The following is a 17,225-nucleotide window of genomic DNA, read 5'->3' as shown; positions in this document are numbered from 1 at the left end:
TACAGGTCCTTGGACACCATACCTGATGAATCTCAGGCTGTTCACTTTCCAACAGAATTCTTGAACTCTTTAGAGGTATCTGGACTACCTCAGCATCTTCTCTTACTTAAAGTAGGCGCTCCTATTATTATTCTACGCTCTCTAGATCCTCCAAGGGTTACTAATGGCACTAGGTGTGTAGTTACTAAACTGTCGGCTAACACAGTAGAGGCCAAGATTTCTCACGGTAGATATGCAGGACACGATATTATAATACCACGCATTCCTCTCATTCCGAGTAACTCGGTTTTGCCTTTTGAATTTAGACGGCTTCAATTTCCGATTGCACTTTACTTTGCCATAACCATTAACAAAAGCCAGGGCCAAACTTTTAAGGCTGTAGGATTAGATTTGACGGACGAAAGCTTCACATACGGCATGCTTTATGTGGCACTATCTAGGGTAGGTTCAGCAGATAGATTGACAGTTTTAGTTAGAGGGGATTGCAAAACACGTAATGTAGTTTATAGTGAGGTTTTTAGATAGGCAAACACATGCACTTTAGTTAGGTTTGTCTGCTGTATCTGCTGCTTTGTGATATTGTGGATCAGCACCTGTGGATGGTGGTAAGGAAGGTATTATGGTACAAAAAATGTATCAGATGGTTGCTTTGTATATTTATGTATGTGTGAAACTATTTATCTTTTCTATTCTTTTGTCTTTATGCATATCCTGGATGGTTTGCTCGGAGGAGGGATGACTGCAGCTACACAGTGAAATGACACGGTCCCGTGGCAGACTGTTCTTCACAACGTGGGGCACGTTGTGAAAATGGGAGCTATTTATAGACTTTGCAGCAATGATTTGAACTCTTTCTACACATGCATACAAAGCAGAGTGGAGCATTTTTCAGTTTTTCCTGTGCAGCAAAACAAAAGAAAAGGCTGGCAGGTTTTTTCCATGAGCTGTCTTGGGCTGGATGACTCAAATTTTTTTGTTTTCATTTATTATTATTTCTTGCTAGCCCCCACTCTGTGCCCATGCTGTTATATTTTATAAAGCCGTTATATTTTGTCATAACAGAATCGTTGTAGTGCAGATTACAGTAATTCATGGTATGTTTGGTTGATGGTAGAATTTGAGCAACTTAAGTCACAAAATATTCCAATAAGAGTGCACTTCTCCACAATTATTGCATTCATGCAATCCTTACACCACATTGTTTCCTTAGTCTTTTATAAAGTATATATAATAGTATATTACCAACTGTAATTTCATTTAATTTCCATGTCATTGTACATACTGCCCTGCACGATAGGGCAGGTACTACAGCTAGTATAATTATAAAGAGGTGGCCACTAAGATATGTTCTACTGTATATCACTTTGAATCATGCAGACTTTGAATGAGCATGCATACTACTGACCACTTAAAGGCCATCTTTATATGTTTGTACCTATAGACAATGTCTTTGCTGGAGAAATGTACACTTCTAAAACCACTACGAATTGTCTTACTCATCAAAAATTTGATTGAATAGAGTGGAACCCATGACCTGTCTTAGTGGCCACCTGTATAGAAAGGCCACCACTTCATAAGGGCCAATTTTAAATTGCAGTTGCCTATATATACCGTAAAGCTTAAATATTTCGAAGGGAATTTTTTTTGCAGTTTTGGGTGTTACCAGTGAAAATTTTATGCTTGAAATATTTAGACCTCCATATATTTTAGGAGTGTTTGCAAATCCACAAAATTTTTATTTTTAGCAACATTGCTCAACCTTGAAAAATTTGCCCCTCGAAATATTTAGGCTATACGGTACACTTATGCAACTGTATTAAGCAGCTACCTGCACATTAACTGTCATTAAGGCCCAATAATTTTGGCCCTAAGGTAACTCCATACATCAACTGTATCATGATGAAACTATTTATTATAGTAATGTAGCTCATAATTTGATTCTATAATTGAGAATTGTAATATCATAGAAATGTTCCATAGAAATTGCTATGTGTTACATTGTACAAAAGATTCACTACAGCAATTGCACACTAAATCATGTAATATAGAAGAGTATCGTAGTAAAAGTTGAGACTGAAAGTGGTGCATATTGCATGATGGTCTCTACAATTATTCACATGTAACTTTGACATGCAACGAAATCTGATGCATTGATATCAGTACACAATTGAATCTTTGAAGGTGCAAGTTGAAAAGACTTTAAAGCCATTCTACTGCATCAGTCATTCATTACTACTCGTTAGAAAAGCTCTAGTAGATTACAATATCTGTTAAGGGCCAACTTTAAATTGTTCTAGTAAGGCATCTATACACATCAAACTATATAAATAGCCACCTGCATATTAAGGCCAAAAAAGTTTGGTCCTGACTGGCTTAGACAGTTTCCACTATAGCTACATTTGTGTATCAAAATACGTGCTTGCATATCAATAATCAGCATTAAATACTAACAGTAGCAGTTGCTGTAGCTAGTAAAAATGTCATCAAGGCTACTATATAATAGACTTGGCGTCATAATCAGAAACCGTATATACAAGCTTGATTAGGGGTAAATTACATATTTAAGTCTGGGTTTTCTTACAAAGCATAAACAAATGAACTTTACTTACAAACCAACAATGTATAAAATGATTGTGACATAGTATTATATACAGTTACTTGCAATTGCAGGGCCGGAGGAGACGGTCCGGTTGGTCAGGCCTGAGCCGGACCAATAATCTGAAGTTGAACCATAGATAGTATATTCTTGAACTAACTAGCTGACCAGCTCGAATTACATTACTTTCATGCAATCTTTGGACGATCACATCTACGTGTAGCTACGTACATTATACAGATGTTATTGAAAATGCATGACACGAGTAGTTACCTAGTTTCTCAGCCTAACTAAAGCACAGAATACACGTATAGTACCTCCGATTACCTTACAGTACAGCATAGCATTCGTATCGTTTCGTACAGAAATGATTGTGGGTTCTACGTACAGTATCACGTGTGCTGACAGTTGGCATTTATCACGTGTAAGGCAGGTGCCTTCTTTGATTCTAAACCAGCACACTTATATCACAATTCAATCTTCACAAAATAATCATTAGCATTCCTTGGCTTATCTCTCTTGGCTTCTTTTACTGGGCGAAGGGCTGGCAGTGACAAACCAGATGACTCCTTCCGCGGCAAGAAGCTGTACACCCATACATTACATGGTGGCCATCTGGATGAGATGTTGAGTAGAAATCACTCCTCTTCAACTACCCACTCGTCCTGTCGAGATACTGAGCAAACTCTCAGTCTCACCATAGATAATAGAGTAAAGGGATAGGAAACGCAAGCGATTTCCGGTTTGACTTCCGTTACGCGTGACTTGAAAGGACAAGACAGTTTTGTGAGAATTAGTGTTCTAAGCAGCGTAAATAGTAATCCAACAGACTACAGTAAGTATTTAGGCCTATGTGAGAGATTTTGGCGAGAGAATTCAGACCGTAGATTTTGTAACAAAGCATATCGCATTAACCGTGATTGTTACACGCTGTCACACTTTCGCTCATCGTACCTTCATGCCTCGTCCATACCGCTTCTTTTATAGCCGGTTCCACTTTCGAATCTTGTGGTAAGCTAGGCGTGTCACCAACACAGTCTTTTACCGTTGCGTTGTACTGCAAGGTGGTTTAAACTTTTGGTTAAAAATGGAAGATACTTAGTCGTTTCTTCAAGCAACAGTTCCTGTTTTGCTCCGATATTTCCTCTGGTTCCCTCTGTTAAATGGTAAGGAATAGGTTTATCACAGTTAAAAGGATAGAATATATTTACGAAGAAAGTAAAGTGGTTTAAAGTAATTTTTGGGCCGTTTTTTTTCACTTTCAATTTCCTTTAATTTTGCGTATAACTTCCTTGAGGGTTGGTACCATCCTATTTCCCTCGTTTACTTACTTGAGTTCACTGTAGCGAAGTTTCACAGTCGTTGGTTGCAAAATTCTGTCGTTACAACAATTTGTTTCTCTTTGATACAAGCGCAGCAAGCGTAACGAGTATGTTCGTGACGTACTACACGGAATTCCAATAGAAATGTACGTATTTTGTGATGTCACGTTATTGCGTTTCCTATCCCTTTACTCTATTATCTATGGTCTCACCCACATCGCGCCATTTTCGAATACTGATTGATCTCGTGACTGTCCACCAGTATATTTACGTGATGATCCGTTCATTTCATACAAACCAGTATAGTAGTATACTGTATTTTTGTAGCTGTGTAGCTTTGTATTGTAGCTGTGTGAATTCACTGTATAGTAATTATATCCTAGCTAAAGGGGGCCATGCTGCATGGGTTCCCTGTGAAATTTGGGGGGAAAGTTGCAAGTTGCTAGCTAGTTTTACTTTAAAATTTAGCATCAATTTTAAGGCATCTTCAAGCCTTTAAATTGCAAAAATTCTGCACCTGGGGGTTGCACCCCCAGACCCCCCTTGAACTTCTAATTGCTAGCTATAACTAAATGAACCATACAGCAAGTTTTATGCTGTGTCCCCTGTATGTCAGGTCTACAATTATTCATAGTATAGAAAGTCTGAAGAATAACAGATAGGCTTGAGCATATTTATATAGCTAGCTAGCAGTGAAATATCACTAAAATTGCATATCTGCATGAGTGTCTAATTTTCTAAAATTTCCTGTAGGGGCATGCCCCCAGACCCCCCTAGAATGCTCGTGCTTCGCAGTGTGCTTCACTCACTGTGCAACAACTCCTTTCATTGGCATGTATATAGTAGCTATTTCAACATTATAGTCAATGGCCTGACCAACTCAATTTTCCCTCCTCCAGCCCTGAATTGGTATTGCATCTTTACATACTTGAACCATACAAACAGCAATGATTACAAGGCTACACATTAACAGTTATAACTCATGATCTACTATTGATCCCAACTTTAAACTCACAGTGGTGAATGATGGGTATTAGAGTAACATGTAAACCTAAAATAAATTTAATTAAAGAATATATATTTTTGAAAATTAAGATCAAAGGAAAAAGCTACATTTTTGTGGTTTGACCATAAAACTTTATATATCACCTAAAAGAGAATTTAATAAGCATGTCAAAAATCTAAACCAGAAGTGTCTACATCAATCATAAGCAAAGTTATGGTCATTTTATTGAAGACATGTAAGTAAAATGAAATTTTCAACAGAAACTTTGAGTGGTCATAACTTAAAGGGAGACCAATGAAATGAGCCAAATTTTGGTGTAAGAAAGTTTCTTGATAGGGTCCATGTTTGTGCCAAATTTCATGAAAATCAAAAGGGGTCCGGATTTTTTTTTGTTGATTTGGTATGGAATGACCCTTTTGTGTCTGAATGCATGCACCACGGTATGTTCACACCAATGCACAGCACTATAAACAAGGAAGCATCTCTGTAGTTAATCCAGTCACTACAGAAAATATGGACAATTTGATAGTCAGCCATAAGGAAGCCATTTCATGCTTCCACTTTGCTCTGCCAGCAAAAATAAAATAGGACACAATGGAGGACAAAGGTAAGTCTACAGTGCATAAATTGTACATACTGCAGTATGCCAAAATGTAACTCAACATCTACCAGTGAGAAAATTAAGCCTGTATATGTAGCCTTAGCTGTTATTGAGATATGCTGGTCTGAAGACCTTCAGTGCTGGTCACTGTAAAGCATTAATACAATAATACAATACAAAAGACATGAGTCAGTCATTCAGGAGAAAATTCCACTATATAAAATGAGTTAAAGGTTTGTATCAACTTATTGGAAGCATGTTCAGATCATACTGAAGACACATCATGTTTGGACTTGTTTATACCTATATAACCAATACTGGCAAGGTGCTGATAACAGTATTGTGAGACTGGTTTCTGCTCAAGTTGTGAGAAAGCACAAACCTCCATGTTCTCTAATATACTCAGGCCGCACTATTGTACTGTATATGATATCTTACCTGTGTTACTAAAGTTTAATTCCTGCTGCTTGGCACATTCTACATGTAAATGGGTACCAAGTGCAGGTTTTCCACTTTTAGATGTGAGACTAATATCATTGCTCAAAATTTATATAGGTTGATTTATTATGAGGTTAAAAAGCATGTTCTGTAGTGAATATGCTGCGAAAACAGCATGTAACAGAGTCTCTAACTATAGCTAGGCAAGCACATTTGCAACCTTAAAGTATCAATTAAAGCATTGCTGTGGGTGCAATGCAAAAAGTATAGCACATAAGGAAGAGACAAATATAGCTATATTTTGTCTCAAGACCACTCGCTATGATTTTTGTATGGCATGAGCAAGGCAATGATTTGACTGATCACACATACGAAACTGTTTGAAACTTACCATGTCATCACCTTGAAAGAGCCAACTTCATTCTGGATAGCAATCAGATGCACCATAACAATCCTTTAGAGTGATTTCTTCTCTGGCTTTAAGAGCTTTCTTCTTCAAATAGTTTATCCATGCATACTGAGTTTTATAACTACGTACCTCCATATAACATTGTAGTCAATTCTTTAGCAATGTGGTCATGCACATAGACCATATTATCTTTAAAAGAATGTACAGAGTCCACAGGAAGATGAATTCATGTCTACACATAGGCAAAACGATGAGCAGACGACAGGCGGTATGCTCTACCATCAATAAACCTATATGCAATTATGCATGGCTATATAGTGGTCCATATAATGACATCCATCGTCATGGCATCACTACCACAAGCATCACTGTTGGTATATCGACCAGTATGTGTATATGTGATATATCTATACATAGTAAAGGTTTCCTTGAAATGATCCGAGGAGTTCATCAAGTCCTGCAGGGTCAAACTCCTGTTGAAGTAAAAATAATGTTACCCACAGTGTGTAAAGGGATATTCTTTTAAAAATACCCTTCATGACCACATGGTAATTATGTCAGGTAATTATGTCAACAGTGGCCCAAAATATGTGAAGGTCAAAATTGCTCATTCTCATACTGCAGTTTACACAATATGACATTTACAGCCATTTGCTAATCTATATATGCCCACTTTGTGAAAGCATAAGCACAAATTTTGCATAAACATGCATCATACACATATGAGAAGTTGTATAAATAGTGATTTGATTGATATCAGGAATTCAATAATTAGTGGCTATTGGTCACAGCAGCAGTATCTTGAATCAAAGGTAGCTTGCAGGCTGTGGTGCTATAATTATATATAGCTATCTCCCAGCAAATTACATACTTTACATTTCATTCAACATGCATTTTGTTAGTTGCTTTTTTGTGCTCTTTATACTTTCAAGGGTGATAGGAAATTCATGAGAGAAAATGGACAAAAGTAGCTAAGCCCATGTTGTACAGTACCTTCTACGGTATGGCAATGACACAATGGTATGTTGGGACAAAGTATATAATTATTGAGCTAAGGGTTTCAGTTAGATAGGCAGTAGGTATATTCTATAATCATGAAAATTCACCAGGAGTTTAATTAGGTTTTACTTGATTGTACCCGTGCATGCAGGTATGCACTTTGCTCCACCTGTTTTAACTACCATAGCTCTCAACCTGAAGCTAGCCTTTGCCAGGAGTGAGATCAACATGCAAAGTATATCATACATACCATACAACCCTGCATAATGAAAAGTATCCTGATGGCCACTATTGGTTATGCTGCCATGCACACACTGGAATTATACTTGGCATATTTTCATTTTTTGTAGGCACTGGTATCTTTCAGTGATCAGTTGCTTGTTCTCTAAATTTCGTGAATATATATTAGTGCTGAAAGGAATAGCAATTTTTACTATTCGAATAGTTGTGAACAAAATGACCGAATATTCAATTATTCTTCAAGTTTATACTTCTATTAAATAAGTACTGAAACCTTTTGTTAAGGAGCAAGGTAGCTAAAGCCTAGCTAAGTGCTATTTCTACTAGGGCTGAGCGATACTGCCATTTTAGTATCACGATTGATACTAAAGCCACTATTCATGATACCGAATAGTTCACGATACTTACAAATAAGTCAATCATAGCTGGTGCCACATAGTGTATTGCTCAGCATTCCTGCAGGAAGTCCTTATAGGTGATAGCAAACTAGCCACTATCATCCTTGTTTACAGTAACAGTTATTCTAATACATGCTTTGAGGTTGTTATGGTGTTCACATCTCTCTGCAGGGGAAACCAGATGGGTGGACTTTATTATTTACAAGGATTCTTAGCCTAGTACTGCATAACAAATGGATTTTTAATGACAGTAATGTACAGGCATGGTATCATGATAGTTAATAACAAAATATCACGATATCGATACTTTCAAAATATCGCGATATATCGCTAAAAAAACGGTAGTATCGCTCAGCCCTAATTTCTACAGTATCTTTTCTAAAATAAGGATTTTTACAACATAGATAGATACATCACTTCATTCACAATTTTAAGTTTCAAGGCTGGCTTTTCCATCTGAATACAGTGTACAAAGTGCTATTAAACAATTATTCAAATAGTGTGTTAACGAATTGAATAATGTCATACCGACTGAATAGTCAAATAACCAAATAATTGTTTCAGCACTAATATAATATCCATGTCATCACATGATCAGTTTAGAACACATGACCTGGTACACATTAAAAATACATGAAAGATATATTATCCCATATCTCAGTCTTGACAACTTCTAAGTCCAGCCTAGCTTGTCTTAATCTGCATGGGCTATATGTGCGGCTTCTCGTAAATTGCTGGAACTGACCCTATTAGCTAACAAGTATAGTAACAATAGCCTGCTGTTGTGGTAAATTCAATTGGAATTTAAAATAACCTCCAGCCTTGAATTAATGCTCATGTGAAATACTATTAAGGCTGAACAAATACTTGAGTGCTCATTAAGGGTTTTGGTACTCGGATAGTAAAATTGGTACTCGACATTAAGATCACATGATGCATTTGTCATCAGGGAGTGACACACTAGAGAGTTTGATTGGTGTAATTTCTTGTCAGGAACACTAACATCAGTACTTTAATACAGTGTGTGTATCATTGCTGTTGCTTGAAAAAGCTGTAAACTGCTTAAAAGTCAGTATAAAACATGTCACATGAGTATGACTACAAGTAGCTAGTATCCGTGAGTATTCAATCATTAACTCTAGAGAGTATATGTGACTGAATTTGACAAAACAAGGTTTCGACGCACAAAGCTTCGTTGGGAGATATGGCGATTTTAAGTAATCATTGTGTAATAACTTCCCAGTGCCTACAGCTGTGCAAAAAAAGTTTGCACCAATTATCATCTATTTACTAGCTATCACTGAGTGGGTGTATACATTTCTGATACTCAAAATTTGCCCTATTTTGGGCAGCTTTTTTCAAGCAGGTAATAATCACAGGTGGTAGTAATAGGGTGGGAGGGTGGGGGGTGGTGGGTGGGCTTAATATAGGGGTATAAAATGAAGTAAGAAGACGATTGGAATCCAGAGGCCAAGTTTTGACTCTCCATGGCCCTCCATAGCCCTCAAATCACTCCAAATTGACTGAGAACACTATTGGCAAGCTCTCTGTGAAGTCCCAGCTCACTACACACCATTATTACAAAGCCATGGCCATTTAATGGCGCCAATCTCCCACTCATGGCTTTGATAGGGTCAGAAGAAAGTTGCTACAGAAACCAAACTTGCCAGTCCTGAAGTAAGTACAGTGCGGAATATGATAGTGTATTAGACCAGCAATCCATTTCTGGTAAAAACGTAAGTTTGATTTTGTGTGTGTGGAAGCCTTGTTATATGAAATCCGGTCACATATACTGGAATACTAAATAACTATGATCATTTCAGCCCTGGTAAATATCCACTAAGCTCATTGATTACTAGCTAGCTAGCGATATATATTTTATAGTTATAATACGCTTACGAGGGATATGACTAAAATATATGCACGACACCCAAAGGCACGCAGCGCTCAAGGAAGAGTGTGTATATTTAGTCATATCCCATGTAATCGTGTTACAACTGGTATATTCTACACCCCAGTAGCTGAAACGATTATAAATAGCAATTTATAGTGAAACAGTACCTACTGGAGATCGAAATCAGTAGAAATCCTTGATGGATCAGATGTTTTAGACTCTTTAGCGGTACCACACCCACCTACTCTCACGATTACTGATAAGGAGACAAGAGTTCATCAAAAGTTGATTCGATGGGAGAGAACCATCATTAGTGATGAAAAGATGAAAGTTTCTTGCCAGAAATATTCTGTGAGAGCCGGGCAGAAATACTGGCAGCATCCAACCATTCCTTAATAACAGACTTTGGTATCTTTATGTCGGGATGAACAAAGCTTAACAAAATCAACAAATTCTTGATAGCAGAAACTCAAAAGCATGCACTGCTACTGCAATTGTATCATAGCCGTAATTGGCAACATTAAGGCGCTCATATTCAGCCAACAGCTGTAGATATTCAATTTTGTTCTGTTTCCTTGGTTGGACAGACTGAATATGATGAGTGGAGTCCAGAGGGGAAAACAATGTAAAGTCTGGTGGTAATTATATATCACATTGTCTGGACAGTATAGTTGAATGGTTGACTCACAGTGTGCAGCGCATGGAAATTAGGTATATCAGCAAACACTTTAACAAATGGAATATCAGCAAACACTTTAACAAGTCTAATGGAAGAACTTTATTAGGACAATTGTATGAAGAAGTTTGCTACAACGAAGGGACATTATTGATTTAATCATGTAACTAACCTGCAGAACTAATTCACAACTCTTTTGTTTCATTGTAACACTATACTGTAGTGAAGGTTAATGGGTGTGAAGATGTCAAAATAGCTTCACAGCATTTCCTTCCAAATATCCGCCAATCAATTTGATAGAAAATTAAGGTAAGTGATTTTCAACCTTAAAATGACACACTTAAATTTCATCTGATTTCCTTCTGCTAATCACTATTCACTGCTCCCAAATCTGGTCAGGAATCTGAGGTATCTATCTCATGTCGCAGGTTATTACACCTTTTATTACATGCCCCAGAAATGCCCAATACAAAATGTATGTGGAAATTTACAACACTGTGTTGGTTTAGGCCATTTTGATATGCAAAAAATTCTGAACTTCTGGCATCACTGTGACTGTACTGAATAATGTCCGTTCCATGTAGCAAACTTCTTCATAATAATGCTTTGCAGATAAAACCCTTCATGAGATCTACCGATCTGTAGTGGATTTACATGTAGCTATTAATGACTTCTTAAAGATGCGTGCTAGCCACACAGATATAGTATACGTGTAACCAAGAGTTCATAATATATATACTAAGGAGAGTATCCTACTCTCATATACCCCTGTAGAAAGGCGTATCGTGAAGTTATGACGTAACACTTCTGAGTTCGCCCGTTTTTCTTTGTATAATTAATGATGTCATTAGTTGAACATGGTATCGATTGAACGCGTGCCTACCAACGTCGCTAGCAACCAAATTAACTCCAGCTCTAAGCGTTTCTCACCCAACTACAATCATTCCTTCATGGGTTAAGACCGCTTCGTAGGCGTTTCTTGCTAGGCCATTGGCTATCCTGAGCGTCGCGAGTGTAAAATAGTGCTAACGATTCTTGCACTTTTACCGCTGCTCGTACGTCACAAACCACAACATATTGTCGTTACGTCATAACTTCACGATACGCCCTTCTACAGGGGTATATGAGAGTAGGATACTCTCCTTAGTATATATATTATGAACTCTTGGTGTAACTCATATATGCATGCTTCCGTATGCATGCTTCCGTATGCAGGCTTCAATTAACTAATGAATTCCATGGATCCACATCCGGATAGTAACTTCCGAGTTAGTACGAATAAATGCACCTATACAGTATGTATTCGATTCTATCCTCGTAGTTCTTGCTATCTAGGGGTTAGCTGCTACTGCAGTACTGTTCCACTTGCAGAAAGGCGAGTCCAAAAATGGCGTTTCTGGATGTTTATACCGCGTGTGTTGGAAGCCTTCAACATTACATGTACAGTGATTCCGTCAGTGATTCCTGTTTCGACGAAATACTCAAGGGAATGATTTGGTTCACTTTTGCTTTCTTTTTCAGCAAAATTTCAAACGCGTCGAAAGTTGTCAGTGGCGCACGACATGATGTGAATACATTCGTAGGCAACTTTTTCAGACGTGTTGGTTTCTACCTAATAGTGTACCGACTATTGACATGTATATGGCAGAAATACAAGAATGATATGTACAATTACTATTCACCTCGCTTCTCACCGGAGATCACAAAGGAGAACTTAACCAAACCATTGTCAGCAGCTGTTGACTACCCCATTGTAGTTGGACATGGAAATCGAGGGGATAAACCTCCTCAAAGGCATTATTTGGAATCTGTCTTACATCAGTCACATGTAACAGCAAAGTCGTTTATCAGCTCAGATGATGGAAGAAGCTTTAACGAAAACACGGTAGGATCATCAGGATTCCGCTATACAGGAAGTAGACCTAACTATAGTCAAGGCAGTCACAGAGCTAAGATAGTTGGCGCTGGCAATGTCAGTGTCAGTCGAGCAAATTTAGTGGGTGTGGAAAGTGAGGCAGATAAAAGAACTGGAGTTGCTACGCAGCAGGCTGTTGACACTACTAGTTCAACAGAAGGTTGTGTCACTGGAAGTAGGGACTTCAGTCTGAACAGTCATAGATCTACAATTGGTGCTGTACCTGCTATCAGTTTAGTGACCAAACATGCAGGCTATATGGGAATGAATTATATGGAACCTGATAAGAAAATTGGAATTGCCAAGCAAACAGTTGATAGTAATGCTGGCTCCATAGCAGGAACATCAGGTTATGTTAGCGGAAGTAGGACTGGAAGCATTAATGATACTAAGAGTTTAGATCACTTTGGATCTTCTAAGGGAACAAGTACCATGCACAATGCTACACATACTCACTACAAAGACCTATATGGAGTTGATGGCAATTACAAGGTGGATGACTGGCCATGGAAAGATAGAGTGACAACTAATAATAAACAGCAAGAAGAAGAGAATAATCAGACAACTGCTGCACCAACAACAAAATTCGGATACAACAAACCTACTTACGCTGTATTAGTAGGAAACAGTGTAAAGGTGTACAGCACAAGTGTATTTGCATCACTGCCAACCCACAGCAAGTTCATGGTGAAAGAGAGACAGAAAGATTCTTCTGGAGTGACTAGAGTGAAACTAGCATTGAAGTCATGTGATGAAAAAATGTAAGTGTGCAAACAGTCAATCTATGATGTAGAAATAGTACATCATATATATAGTTAATATAGCATAAGGGGAATATGATATATGATGTAATGGTATAGTCCCTGGGAAAATACCATTATGGTCATGACATCATATAACCATTAATGTGTTACTTACATATAAGGTTTCCTGTGGTTACTTTATGGTTATCTTCTACACAGTATTGAAGAAGAAAGAGATGGAAGAGTAAGGAAAGTTGAAGTAGAAAAAGATGAAGTCGGTGAGAGATTACACTTTAGGGAGAACTCTAAAAGCACTGGCTTTATAATATACACTGTAAGTTGGATAATTTATATGAGGAGCTTGTTGATAGTCATTGGTTTTGAATAGTGTGACAAACGGTTTCAAGGTAACATCAAATATCCATTACCAAGTGGAAGAGCTACTGATTCTAAGATTGGTAAAGGTGGCAATGGATTTGTTTTCACTATTTATCATGAGCGAAAGCAATATGCAGTCAAAAAGGTACATCCAACTTTTCAAACACACCTTATGTAGCTAAAGTCTTTGAGCAGGCTGTAGGACCAGGTATCCTACAGACCTTCAGCACTTGTGCTGTAAAACATTAATAAATAAAATAGAGTGTATGTATATGTAGCTACTGTATGTATGTATGTATGTATGTATGTATGTATGTATGTATGTATGTATGTATGTATGTATGTATGTATGTATGTATGTATGTATGTATGTATGTATGTATGTATGTATGTATGTATGTATGTATGTATGTATGTATGTATGTATGTATGTATGTATGTATGTATGTATGTATGTATGTATGTATGTATGTATGTATGTATGTATGTATGTATGTATGTATGTATGTATGGGTGTAATGTATTTTGCAGACTGGATTCACGGGCTGAGCTGGTAATAGATTTTAAACAATAATCTAGGCATTAACCATCTGTTTCAACACTGGAGGCACCACTATCGAGCTACAACTGCTGGTATTGCTCTTCCTTACAAGTCACGAAACTAGCACATGTACTAATTAATTAGAATACACTTACGATACATATGTACTCGCAGTGATAAGGCGTGATAGAGGCTGTTGTTATAGCGTAGGCTATCCTTTTTTGCTTTATCGCTAATGTTAGGGCTAAGTCAATAATTATACATAGCAGGTAGCTATAGGTGGCACCGCTGGGCGAGGTGGCACCGCTGGGCGAGGTGATGGGGCTATGCAAATATTAAAACTAGGCTCTTCACTACAGTCCTAACACTAGTGCTAAGTACTGAAGCAACAAAAGAAAACATCTATGCTACAACAATACCCTCTATCACACTTTGTCACTACTATTACACATGTATCGTAAGTGTATTTTAATTGATTAGTGCGTGCACTAGTGTCATCACTTGTGAGGAAGAGCGGTACCAACAGTTTTAGCTCGATAGTGATGTATCCAATGTTGCAAGAGATGGTTAATACCTGGGTTATTGTTTAAAAGCTGTTTCCAGCTCAGTCCGCAAAATACAATACACCGTATGTATGTATAGCCACTCATTTGTAAAAAAAATCATCTTATTTTATAGACTGTTTATCGTTCTAATGAAGTCAATGTCCACTCAGCACTGAATCATAAGAATATTTTACCTCTTTTGGCTGTACTAATGGGAGAGAGACATGAACGTCACTCTGGAAGGTTCTACTGCTTTCATTTTATGCCAAAAATGGATTATGACTTGAGACAAATTTTATCATCCAGAGAAGTTGGTTGCTTGAAACACTTCTATAACCACTGCTCAAAAGACACTGAAAAATGGCAGACAGGTTTTAACAACATTAAGTTTATTCTTGTTGGAACACTGGAAGCTCTAGCATATCTCCATGCTAATGGATATGTGCATAGAGATGTAAAAGGTGAGAAGTGTTAGAGATATGAAGGTTACAGTAGTAACTTTTACTTTTGATTACATAGCCTCCAATATTATGATCAAGATGCAATGCCGGTGCCAGCCACTAAGTTGCAGATGTAGTTCAAAGTTTCAGGTCAAACTTGGAGACTTTGACTCTGCTGGTACTGTACCAGGACTTGGTATAAAAGAGCCTACTGACCAGATGATCAAGTTTGCCTCCATTCTGCCACTAGGAACACCAGGATATCGAGCTCCTGAGGTGATATTGTGTTAATAATGTTGTAGTTGGTTGATATGTGTATTAACTACAGGTATCCATGCACATTACCCTATCAGGACCTTATGAAACACTGTACACATTTGCAGTTGACATGTGGTCATTTGGATGTCTGTGTTTGAATATTTGTATTGGGAAGACTGCTGCTTTAAAGCAAAGAGAAGAAGCTTCTCTACTGTTATCAAGGACTCATCCATGTGGTACAGAGCTGTGGGAGAAAACAACAAAAGTATGTTTCCAAAAATACCATTCCTAGCTTGTATGATGTATATTATATTGTTAAAATCCCTGTGTTTGCAATAAAATACTATTTTAATGTATATATACTCACTACACAGATAAAAGAGTTGGAAAATACAAAGCCATTTACTAATGAAAAGGAATTTATCACTCTTGTTCGTAACTGTTTGCAAGTGAAAGGTGAAGATAGGCCTTCAGCAGCAAGTTGTGTAGAAGCATTCAAGAAACTTTTGTTAGTAGGTCTCTGACCCAAGTCAACTGAGCCAAGGCTATGCACTGAAGAAGATTGCATTGAAGAGGCATGTAAGACTTTGAAGGCATAGCACTATGGCTCAAGGCATATACTAATCAAGGGGTCAAAGCTTTTGTACTGAAGAGATTGTGCATTGAAGAGGCATGAATTTGACTATGCAGACATAAGTGGCTCAAGGACATTAAACATTTTCAGTATTAATAGATGACAAGTATTAATAGATGACAAGTATTAATAGATGACACTGGGATAACCGGTATGTAATTATATGATACAAGTTGTTCATCATACAAGTAAGCAGCACTTCATCTGTTACAGTTAACTGGATGACAGCTTTAGCTAGATCAAGTCCCTAAGATAGTTGTAGAGATTGTCATGAAAGTATACCACAGTTTGACTTACAACCAAGAATTTCACACAAAATGAACTTTAATTTGCAAAGTTTTTTGTAGCAGTGACTTGAATCAAATGTTCAGTACTGATACAGTGGAACCTCATTTAAATGGACAATTAATACCCAGAATTATTGGCAGTTGTCTTCCTCAGGTGAAAACTGAAGCCGTAAATTTTGGGAGCAAAATTAAGTCCTTATTGTGGTTTTTTTTCTGTAATTGGATAGTTCATTTAAAAGAAGTTTCATTAGTGATGATGACAAGTAGATCAGCAGTGGTGAAACTCAAGTTGTTGTCTATGGAACAGTTCAAGTGTGTAGAATTTGGTCAAATTTTCAAGCTTTGGAGAAGTTGTGCAGTTTTAGTTGATAGCTATGTGGTGTATTAGCTATCTACATGGCTGTTAATCTTGTTATACTATTCAGTTTCTTTTATATTGTTTTTACATTCCTTGTACCTTTTCCATTTTAGCTGTCATTTAGTTACTATTTGTTGTATGGTTGCATTTAATTGTCTTCAAGGTCGTGTGTTGAATAGTTCTTACAAGACAACCAGTACTCGGGAAAGACCATTTTATTGATGAAAATTGAGTGTTACAACAATAATGTGAGGTGAGTCCTCGGACACACACTGCCACTCACGGGGCTATGCCCCAAGAGTGGGTGTGGCAAGGAAAAAGTTACAAAAATCTATTATATACGTATAATTAATCAAGTGTCAACATTCAGGAGTCCATTCAGAGCAATCCTTAGCCAAAAATTGTATATTTAGCTGCCGACAGTGTTGGTATGAGTAGTCTGAAAATTCGCTCACAGCTGTAGGTAGCCGTTTTGATTTGCTCTTGTGAACAAAGTTATAAATGTGTGGTTTTGCTGCACATGTGTTGGCCCTTTGGGTGCCCAGCC

General features: G+C 37.5%; 1 protein-coding gene and 1 long non-coding RNA gene across 2 annotated transcripts in view; one reads left to right on the top strand and one right to left on the bottom strand.

Annotated features, from left to right (window-relative positions):
* The window catches only part of LOC136249086 (uncharacterized), a 35,495-nt gene extending 23,127 nt beyond the window's left edge, over positions 1-12,368 (bottom strand). The window contains exons 1-2 of the long non-coding RNA XR_010698040.1: positions 12,262-12,368; positions 6,355-6,845 (exon numbers count right to left, since the gene is read on the bottom strand). This is a non-coding gene — a long non-coding RNA (uncharacterized lncRNA). The remainder of the gene's footprint in view (positions 1-6,354; positions 6,846-12,261) is intronic.
* Positions 11,908-16,854, top strand: LOC136249076 (cyclin-dependent kinase 13-like). Its single transcript, XM_066040984.1, has 7 exons — positions 11,908-13,255; positions 13,457-13,571; positions 13,626-13,760; positions 14,835-15,162; positions 15,221-15,417; positions 15,470-15,664; positions 15,774-16,854. The coding sequence occupies exons 1-7, from the start codon at positions 11,967-11,969 to the stop codon at positions 15,921-15,923; spliced, it is 2,409 nt and encodes an 802-aa protein (XP_065897056.1). The 5' UTR covers positions 11,908-11,966; the 3' UTR covers positions 15,924-16,854.
* The last annotated feature ends 371 nt before the right edge of the window (positions 16,855-17,225 follow it).

Source organism: Dysidea avara, chromosome 3 (assembly GCF_963678975.1).
Source record: "Dysidea avara chromosome 3, odDysAvar1.4, whole genome shotgun sequence".
Taxonomy (NCBI): Eukaryota; Metazoa; Porifera; class Demospongiae; order Dictyoceratida; family Dysideidae; genus Dysidea; species Dysidea avara.
Note: the sequence above shows the minus strand (reverse complement) of the source record. Positions and strands in the feature narration are given on the sequence as shown.